We start from the raw sequence: 9782 nt of genomic DNA on the forward strand, positions 1-9782 counted from the left end.
AAATTTAAAAGAAAATAATAATAATAATAAGCAAAAACTTTAAAACTTTAACGTAAAGCAAAAAATATTCTTTAAGAATGGCAATGAGACGTGCAAATTATATGTGGACATTGGTTAAAATATAAAATTTTAAATAGAAAATAAAAAATAAAAAATAAAGAAAAAGAATTTATTAAAAAATATAGTTAGTTAGTATTTTTAAAGTGGGAGTAGTCATGACTCATATCATATATTAGCGTTTGTTGTGTTGAGCGAAAGTGTGGGAATTGAAAATGTGGCGTAACTGCATGCGGCCTCTTCTCCTTCTTCTCCTTCTCCTTCCCTTCTCCGGCGCCGTCGACATCGACGATGTTCGATTCGATTTTCCGGCGAAGAAGCTCATCAGTGAACTTAACCTTTTTCCTCCCGAAGATGTCAACATCGTTAGCCACCCCTATTCTGATGCCAACAAGATCGTCGAGAAACCGCTTAGGTTCCCAAACTTTGTGGATTCACAGTCTGGGATTTCCATCGACGACTTGGCTCACCGTGCTGGCTATTACCCTATTACTCATTCTCATGCTGCTCGGTACTTTTTTTTTTTTTTTTTATCAGCAATTTCTCTTTTTTCACTCTTGATTGCGTTCATGTTGAGTTAAACCCCATACGTGTTTTTGTATAACCTTATGTTTCGTTTCAGGAAAACAAAGCAAAACAAAAAAATGGCGTCAACTTTTAATAATTCTTCCCTCACAAACTGCAGTTCTAGCATTTAGAAAATGTCTCAAAATGATTCATGATTTCACTTTTCAAGTTAATGTTAAGTAACTTTTTCCTAATATGGCTCTTCATAAATTATTCAATCATCATAATTTTAAGTAATGTATTTATTGAGACACTGGACTATTTTAGTAAAATTTTATAAAAAATAATGATACATTCTTTATGTGTACAAACCTTAAATCACAATCATTGTGGTGCAGAGGGAGTAAGGGTTTGTTTATGTATAAGTTGTCTCTATAATGGAAATAGAATCAGGATTAAGTTATTTTGGGAAGCTAGTTAAAAAAAGATGAAAATAATTTAGGAATATATCATAAACTATTTTTATAAACAAGGTTTGGCTAGGGGAAGTCACACCAGCCTCAATACAAAGTAGTCCTTGATTGACAGTCTTCAGACCTTCATGTCCATAAACAAAAAATAAATAAATTATAAGCTCTTCCTATTTGGATGAAGAGGAAAAAGAATGTGAATGGAAAAAAAAAAGTGATTGGATTCAATAGTTTTCTATTGTTTTATCTTTTATGTTAGTGAAATATGATTGTTGCAGGGCAGAAACTGCAAATCCTTGGTATGTTTTCTGTTAATTACTTTTCACTTTGGGTTGAATGGTGCAGGATGTTCTACTTTTTCTTTGAATCACGGAACAGCAAGAAGGATCCTGTTGTGATTTGGTTGACTGGGGGGCCTGGCTGTAGCAGTGAATTGGCTGTGTTTTATGAGAATGGCCCTTTCAAAATTGCTGACAACATGTCCCTTGTGTGGAATGATTATGGTTGGGACAAGGTATCATTTGTTGCCCTCAACTGCTCTGTTTTCTGTCATGTGATTATCGTTTGTGGGGACTTGATAAATTGCTTGGTGACTTTTTCAGGTTTCTAACCTTCTGTATGTTGACCAACCAACTGGAACTGGATTTAGTTACAGTACTGACAAGCGTGACATTCGTCATGATGAAGAAGGTGTCAGCAATGACCTGTATGACTTTTTACAGGTACTGGTGTTTGCTCTAGATATTGGTTATAGAACATTAATGCATTGTTTTCTCAATTGGTTGTCTGACATATTTATTGTTTCTGGAACAGAGTTGTATCCTCAAAATTTTTTTATTTTTTAACATTTCTTGCTTTTCATAGGAAACCAAAACTAAGCAATGTTTAATTTTACCTTTGAATTTGATTAGAACACCTGGCTGAGCATAGCAAGTTTTCTCTTTACCCTACAGGCCTTCTTTGCTGAACATCCTGAGTATGCAGAGAATGACTTTTTTATTACGGGTGAATCATATGCTGGACATTATATTCCAGCTGTTGCAGCTCGCATCCATAGGGGAAACAAAGATAAAGAGGGAATTCATATAAACTTAAAGGTCTGTTACATCGCACAGTAAGCCATTCTTACTTTCTTAAGTTTGGGACATGCACTGAAATAGGGAAGAACTAAGAAGACTTGCCTAATTGGAAATGATTGAACAGGGATTTGCCATTGGTAATGGTCTTACAGATCCTGGGATTCAGTATAAAGCTTATACAGATTATGCACTGGAAATGGACATAATTCAGCAGGCTGACTATGATCAACTCAACAAAGTGATGGTTCCAGCCTGTGAAATAGCAATAAAATTATGCGGTAATTTACATGTGATCTTGTTCCATGCTCTCCTTTCAGTGATTGTTGTGTTTCTTTTATTTTGAAAGTTGGAAGCTAAGGCTATTAGGCTATAGTTGGATTGAACTGGGGAAATATCGTATTGTTTATTTGTAATGAATGCTGAGTACAACCTCTAGTTCAGTTCCAATTCTAACTGTTAATCTTAACTCAAGTTTCTTTAATAGATCAAGCATCTGGTTTAGTTTAAGCTTAGGTTTGGTAAATTTAAGATGTTTTAAGAAGTAATTGTAAAAAACTATATTTGTCTTTTGATAAATCAATTTTATAACAACATAATAGGTAAAAATACCTTATATGAATATACATAAATAAAGTATACAAATAGGTCTAATTAGTACTTGGTAAATGTTTTTAGTCATCTGTAGTCACCAAGACTTGCATAAATTAGTTATACAAATTCATCATTTTGAATTGTGTGTATGCCCATAGTTTATATGACAATAATTTAAACTGCATAAATAATATAATCTACTGAAGTGTATCATATCATTTTACACGTATATAATTATCTTTATCTTGACAATAAATGCATATTAATTTTTTTATGATGAATTATTTGTAAATTATACAAAGTACTTATATAATTATACATATTTATAATATTATGGTGGGAGTACTGGTCTTTTAACTGTCAGCAATCATGTGACATTTAAGTAATTTTTATGATCCTGATTATTCATGCTATATTTAAGAACTAAGAACCAAGAATCACTACCTCACTCTCTTGATGAACCCAGTCTTCTGCTTGTTTAGGGTCTTCTGATTGGCTAGTTTCTATCACCTTTCTGCTTAAGATATGTTTCAATCCTTTCAGGCACTGGTGGAAAAGTCGCATGCATGGCTTCATACTTTGTTTGTAATACCATCTTCAATTCCATCATGTCACATGCTGGCAATATCAATGTGGGTAACGCGATTGCTTCCTCTTCTGGGTGCTTTACATGTTAGTAGTACTTTATGTTGTTGACTTGACAGGGTATAATTAACTCTGATTGAGCTCTTATGTAGGAGCCCATTGAGCATTAAGCATGGACAAAATACAGGCTTGTTCATAGAAACTATGATACCATGTTAATGAAACAGTCAATCTAAAAAGTTTGTTGTCAAGTGAAGTGTGAAGATGGATTTTGATTGTCTTGAACAAATTGTGGATACCTGTTACTTTTGGTTTTGCCGCCCAGAATAATTTCTTCTGAAAAAAAAAAATAAACATCAACATGTGATATGAGGTTGAAGTAACCAGTTTATTGGAGGGCAGCACATGATTAAATGTGTGAAACATTTTCTCTCTGAATAGGCATGTGAATAGTTGACCATTTGCCTAACCAACTCTGTAACTCTTCCTTTATCACTTTCTAGGTGGCGCATATTTTGAATGAGAAATTTTAAGCTTTTTATTCTGCCTGTTTGTTGGAAGAAATTCACGTTTAAGATTTATGGAGATTGTGCCAAGTCTTAGTTAAAGGAACATCAGCATCTTCAAAATTTTGACCAGCAATTGTATTCCTGTGCTGCAGTATTATGACATCAGAAAGAAGTGTGAGGGGAGCCTTTGCTATGATTTTTCAAAAATGGAGAAATTCTTGAACCAAGAATCTGTTCGGGATGCACTAGGGGTTGGAGATATTGCTTTTGTATCTTGTAGTTCTACAGTTTATCAGGCTATGCTGGTGGATTGGATGAGGAATCTTGAAGTTGGTATTCCTGCCCTTCTTGAAGATGGAATCAATTTGCTTGTGTATGCTGGAGAATATGATCTCATCTGCAACTGGCTTGGTATGAGTTTATGCTCTTAATATTTCATACGTGAGACCTCTCATTTCAATGCAATGTGTTAATGTTCTTTTTCCTGGTGGCATGAATTCTATGATTAGGTAATTCAAAATGGGTTCATGCCATGGAGTGGTCTGGTCATGAAGAATTTGTGGCCTCATCCGAAGTGCCTTTCACAGTTGATGACGCTGAAGCTGGAGTATTGAAGAATTACGGACCTTTAAGTTTCCTTAAGGTAACAATAAAATAAATAGATATACTCCACTTACCTACCAAATATCTGTGGCTTGGTAAATGATGATTCACTCTGATATTTTATGTAATACCAAAAAAAAAACACAGGTCCATAATGCAGGTCACATGGTTCCAATGGATCAGCCAAAGGCTTCGTTAGAAATGCTGAAGAGGTGGATTCAGGGAACCCTGTCACGATCTGGTGGTGATGCCGAGAAATTGGTTGCTGAGCTGTAATAATCACTTTTATCTAAAATGTAATGCAAATGCAATAAAGAGAATAAACTAGCATTTGTTTTTCCCTACCAACCTGAACACTATCTAAAATGAGAGTGAATCAAGGCCATGCAAAGAAAGAAGCACTCAGAATTTCGTGTTTGTATGTATATTATTTTAGTAAAATGCTGAGATGTAAATTGCTTACACAGCAAACTTCATATTGTGCGATTATAATTGCTTACACCTGCATCCATTACCGAGTGATGCAAATTTTAATTGATACTCCATTTGTCTTCATTGTAATTTTAGCATTTGAAAAATATTTTAAAATAATTAATGTTTTTACTTTTTAAAGATAGCATTAATTTCTTAATTTTTTAATAAATTATTCAACCATTATAATTGAGTAATATATTTATTGAAAAATTAGATTATTTAGTAAAATTGTAATAAAAAAAGAGTATATTTATTGTTATTCTGAGTGTGTGTACAATTTTTAAACCGTAGTTATTATGGGATAGATGGAGGATATTTTAGTCTACGAATTTTAGTTTTTGTATTAACTCAACATTTAATGAAAATGGAAAAGTTATTAATTTTGAGGTTTGCATAACTGTATTTTAAAGTTAATTTATAAGTATTTTTGTACTTAATATTATTTTTAAAATATATGCATTAAATGAATTAAAAATAAAATGTTTTAATTAAATAATTTATAAGTATTTAGTTTATTAAATATACATTAGTTTGTACTAAATAGTATATAAAAATTAATATACGCTATTCAGTATTTTAAATTTAATATAATAATTAACATATTAAATTTAAATTAATATACTAAATAAATTTAAATTATTTTATTTTTAAATGTTACTTAAAATTTTGTATATTAATTTCAAAGTAATAATATTTTTTGCTGAATAATAATATATGTACAATAAATGGAAATCTATTTTAGAATTTCGTAATAAAAATAAAATAAATAAAATTGAATAACTAAATTGATAAGACAAATTTTTTCATGACATGATTGATAATGTTAGTATTATTTTAATTTGAATAAACAATAATTTCCGTAATTAATTCTCTAATCAAAATATATTTTATTTTTAAGTTATTTAAATATTAGGTATAAAAGCATTTATAAATTGCCGTTAAAATAACTTATTAGTAATTAAAAATTGTTATATGCAAAAACAATAACATAAAACACTTTAAAATTTACTTAAGAATTGTATACATAATAAAATTTCTAGCATTTATTATTTTTCTACTATAATTTAATACTTTATATAAACTCTACAATTTTATAGTGTTCTTTTTTACTTTCATTTTTCTAGTTATTATTTATAACTCCATAACGAAGGTAACATACCCATAATTCGATAATTTCACAATACACCAAAACATTTGATGATCTTCATCATCATTTTTCCGACTCTAAACAACTTAACTTTTATCTAAAAAATTATTTATCTCACCAGTTAATCAAAAAAAAAAAAATTTGGAAGTTCTTGATGTGAGAAATATATTATCAGCAGTGTGTGTATGGAAGTGCCATACATCCTCATTAGAAGAAGAAAGAAAAACAAAGAGAAGTGGTCATGTCATCTGCCATTGCCATTGGATTATCGCTGAATTGGTGGTTGCGCTGTCACGCGCGAATGCCTCCTTCATCTTTTGCAATTTCTGCGTCTTTTTCTTCTTCCTCTTTGAACTCTTCCAAGTTCAAGTATATTCAGAGAGCATCCTCTGAAGGTTAAATTTTTAATCTTATCATATTGCCTTTCATCAAATCAACTTCAATATGTCCACATTCCTACTCATAAGTGATGTCAATTTGGACTTGGAGCTGCTGGGCTTTACTTATGTAATTTTTATTGATAAAAATGAGAAGAAAAAAATGATTTTTTTTTCAGGGGTGCTGCAAATTACAATTCTTTATTTAACGTTTTTTCCATGGTGCACTTCAGGGCTTCCTAATGAGTTGGTTGAAGAGTCGAAATTTGTTCCTTTGAATGCAGAGGATCCTGTATATGGTCCACCTGTAAGTCATGGTTAGTTTTGAATGACATGTTAAGTTATGGTGTCAGATGGGAGATATTTTGTCTTCATTTCATATTTATTTAGTTTTGAAAATTTAATTTGGGTGAGTTTTGTGGATGTTTAGACTATCTTGCCTGGGCTCAGAACTTGGTAATTTTGCTCTGACTTCATATGTAGTCAAACACAAAAGTTTCTTTCATTTTGCAGGCATTATTGTTGTTGGGCTTTGAAGCAAATGAAGCTTTGAAGGTGATCTTATCATGATCCATGTAAATAAATAATGTGGTAGTTTCATATGTCTTGAAAGATTTTACCTTTAATAAAGCATTGAAATGCTTTCTGCTGTTTTTTTTGCTTGATCCCATTCTCTCCTCTTTCTCTCTTTCTATAAGTGCCATTCAGTGTACTTGAATTTCTAACCAACCTTGATCTGATTATTGTTTGTTCTTTCAATTTGACGACCCGATGATCGATGGAATAGCTTTTCTTGATATTTTTGCTAGTATTGAGAATCCTGTAAACAGTTATAAATTATAATTACAGCATGAAGGTTACCATGTAATGTATAATTAGTTTTTAGCATATAGTAAATTACAATACTAATATAGCCAGCACCAGAAGCTTAAGACGATTATCAACTGATATTTCACTCTAGATGTATTTGCATTCAATTACCTAGGCCTTATATTCTTTCCAAATATACCATTTAATAGTATAATGTGTATCCTGATCTTGAGCAGATTCAACAGCTTTTGAAAGAGTTAGATGGTGAATTCCTCAAGGTAACATCACATTTCTTGTCTTTCGTGATCATATTTTATTGGAAAACCAAGATCAATGGAGCCATCCACTACTATATAGTTATTATTTTATTATTGTTTCCACAGACATATCTTCTTATTAGACTAAGATATCATTCTCTATAATGAGGATTGTGATTGTCCTTAACAAATCTACAGAATGGATGAATAATAATCAAATAGTTTTCATTCTTTTTTTGCTGGATTTTTAGAAAAAAAAACAAAGGATGGCTCTAGCTTGTGTTAGGCTCGATACATGTTGGTTTATTACATCTTAGTAAAAAATATATAGAGAATGTCTCATTTGAGAATGAAAGTATATTGTGGGAGGATAGAAGCATGGACTCATCATCAAATTAAAATGGGTAGCCAGATTAAACAACCACATAAATGGCTGAATATTGTTTCCAAGTCACATTCAATTGATATAATCCATGCTGTCCTTCACGTGCTACTCTTATCTTTCAAGTTTCAACAGACCATTGCTTCAAGATTGCATGTTTCCTATAAAACATCATCAGAAAATAACTAGGAATGTGATAGAGTAGATCACATGGCACAATCAATTAAGGATACAACATTAGAAAAACAAGGAAAATTAATATTTATATTTTACCCATAAAAGAAGAGCGACCTAATGCCCAGGACTCCCAGCTAGATTCTTAATAGGGTAGATGCATGTAGCTTCCAGCCCGTGACTAAAATTTGGATGAAATGTAACAATTCTAATTTCCTTGGTTATCCGAAATAAACTGAAAAAAAAATAGTGAATGTAACTTATTGGATAATGTGCATTGCAGATCCTCTATTGTACTGAAGATATGATTACCCGTTCGCTTTGGGAGGCAATGCATACAACACAACACAGTTTAGAAGAGGTCAAGGTATAACTTTTGGAGCGGTTAATGATGTAATACATTCATCTAACTTCTCTCACTATCCCCTCGTGAATTTTGTACTAAGTGATAATAAATAGTAGGGAAAAAATGTGTTAAGAATCAGCTTATCCATTGTGATTGCTACCTGGCATTTCATAGAAATTCATCATTTCTTTAGTATAAATTTTATGTAGACATTATTATAGGATTTCGAATATCAAAGTTGTGAATAACTCACACCTAGAGTGAGAATTACCTCTAATTTTGTGAGCACAAGATACCTCTAATGCACCTAAGCACTTTCAGCAAGTCACAATACTTCTCCTTAAGGTGGTACACATTGATATTTCATTCTGTCATGTGACAGTTCTTAACTTGTGAACTATATTCAAACCTGTGCATATTCGGTATTTTGTGCCGTGCAGATAGCCAAGTCTCTTCCTCGGATATGTTTCTTGTCTGGTCTAAGCGGAGAAGAGATGATGATGTTCATAGATGCTTTCCCCGAAACTGGTAACAAAAATAGAATCATATCCTTAGGGTCTGTTGAAGTCCTTAATATTTCTTTCAGTCTTGGCAGATTCCATGTACCTAGAATAATATATCTACTGGTTTTATTTTCACACGCTTATCTTATGCAGGACTAAAACCAGCTGCATTTGCGGCTCTTGTTCCCAACAGTGCTAATAAACCACTGCAGGAGTTGATAGAAGAAATAATGGGAGACCATGAGAAGTTGGTATGTATTTGTTTTTGGAACCAATCTTTATCATTATCCATAAGCTTATGGTTAACATAAACGATCTTATATGACTGCAGACTGGAGAGCAGTTATGAAGATTTAAATTCACACTGAATCCAGGGGAGCGATTGAAAAGACGATCTAATTTGATTGAAGCTAATATTTTTTACAGTATCATGACATGAAACTAGGCACTATATTACGATATATAATTCTCAATCTACTTAGGATTTTAAGTATATGAAAGCCACCATAAACCATTGTTAGAAGCCAACTGATTGATAAGTTAGCAACTATTAATCGGTTATCCTTTTGTTAATGCCTACATGAAAACATGGAATCGTATTCTACCGCTAATTGTATATTATTAACATCGTAAAGAAGTTATAAAAGTTGAGACTAAGGCAGAACTTCATTTAAGGCAATCTTAGGTTGATTTTCTAAACGATATAAATCACGACATTTGGACACTGGAAGTTGAATGACAACATCGTCACAAAGTAGGATTTGAATAATCACCAAGACTCATAATCACTAGAAGTATCCACATTTAGTGACATGCTTTGAACTTTGCCTCCTAAGATGCTACCTATGAAAAAAGTCATTTGATAATTTAATAAACTAATAATCAATAAAATTTTAATGTTTTTAGTCCCT

The 9782-nt window shown here is 31.9% G+C and overlaps 2 protein-coding genes across 2 annotated transcripts; both read left to right on the forward strand.

Annotated features, from left to right (window-relative positions):
• Nucleotides 1-229: 229 nt before the first annotated feature.
• Nucleotides 230-4956, forward strand: LOC109810581 (serine carboxypeptidase-like). Its single transcript, XM_020374074.3, has 9 exons — nucleotides 230-568; nucleotides 1380-1548; nucleotides 1637-1756; nucleotides 1988-2131; nucleotides 2238-2391; nucleotides 3248-3336; nucleotides 3951-4209; nucleotides 4308-4441; nucleotides 4549-4956. Exons 1-9 carry the CDS (start codon nucleotides 273-275, stop codon nucleotides 4675-4677), a joined length of 1494 nt encoding a protein of 497 aa, XP_020229663.1. The 5' UTR covers nucleotides 230-272; the 3' UTR covers nucleotides 4678-4956.
• Nucleotides 4957-6201: 1245 nt separating this feature from the next.
• Nucleotides 6202-9475, forward strand: LOC109810610 (vacuolar acid trehalase). The gene is made up of 8 exons (XM_020374120.3): nucleotides 6202-6417; nucleotides 6633-6706; nucleotides 6913-6954; nucleotides 7446-7487; nucleotides 8306-8389; nucleotides 8809-8896; nucleotides 9025-9122; nucleotides 9203-9475. The coding sequence occupies exons 1-8, from the start codon at nucleotides 6264-6266 to the stop codon at nucleotides 9218-9220; spliced, it is 600 nt and encodes a 199-aa protein (XP_020229709.1). The 5' UTR covers nucleotides 6202-6263; the 3' UTR covers nucleotides 9221-9475.
• Nucleotides 9476-9782: the final 307 nt, after the last annotated feature.

Source organism: Cajanus cajan, chromosome 7 (genome assembly GCF_000230855.2).
Source record: "Cajanus cajan strain Asha chromosome 7, NIPB_CcT2T_4, whole genome shotgun sequence".
In the NCBI taxonomy this organism is placed as follows: domain Eukaryota; kingdom Viridiplantae; phylum Streptophyta; class Magnoliopsida; order Fabales; family Fabaceae; genus Cajanus; species Cajanus cajan.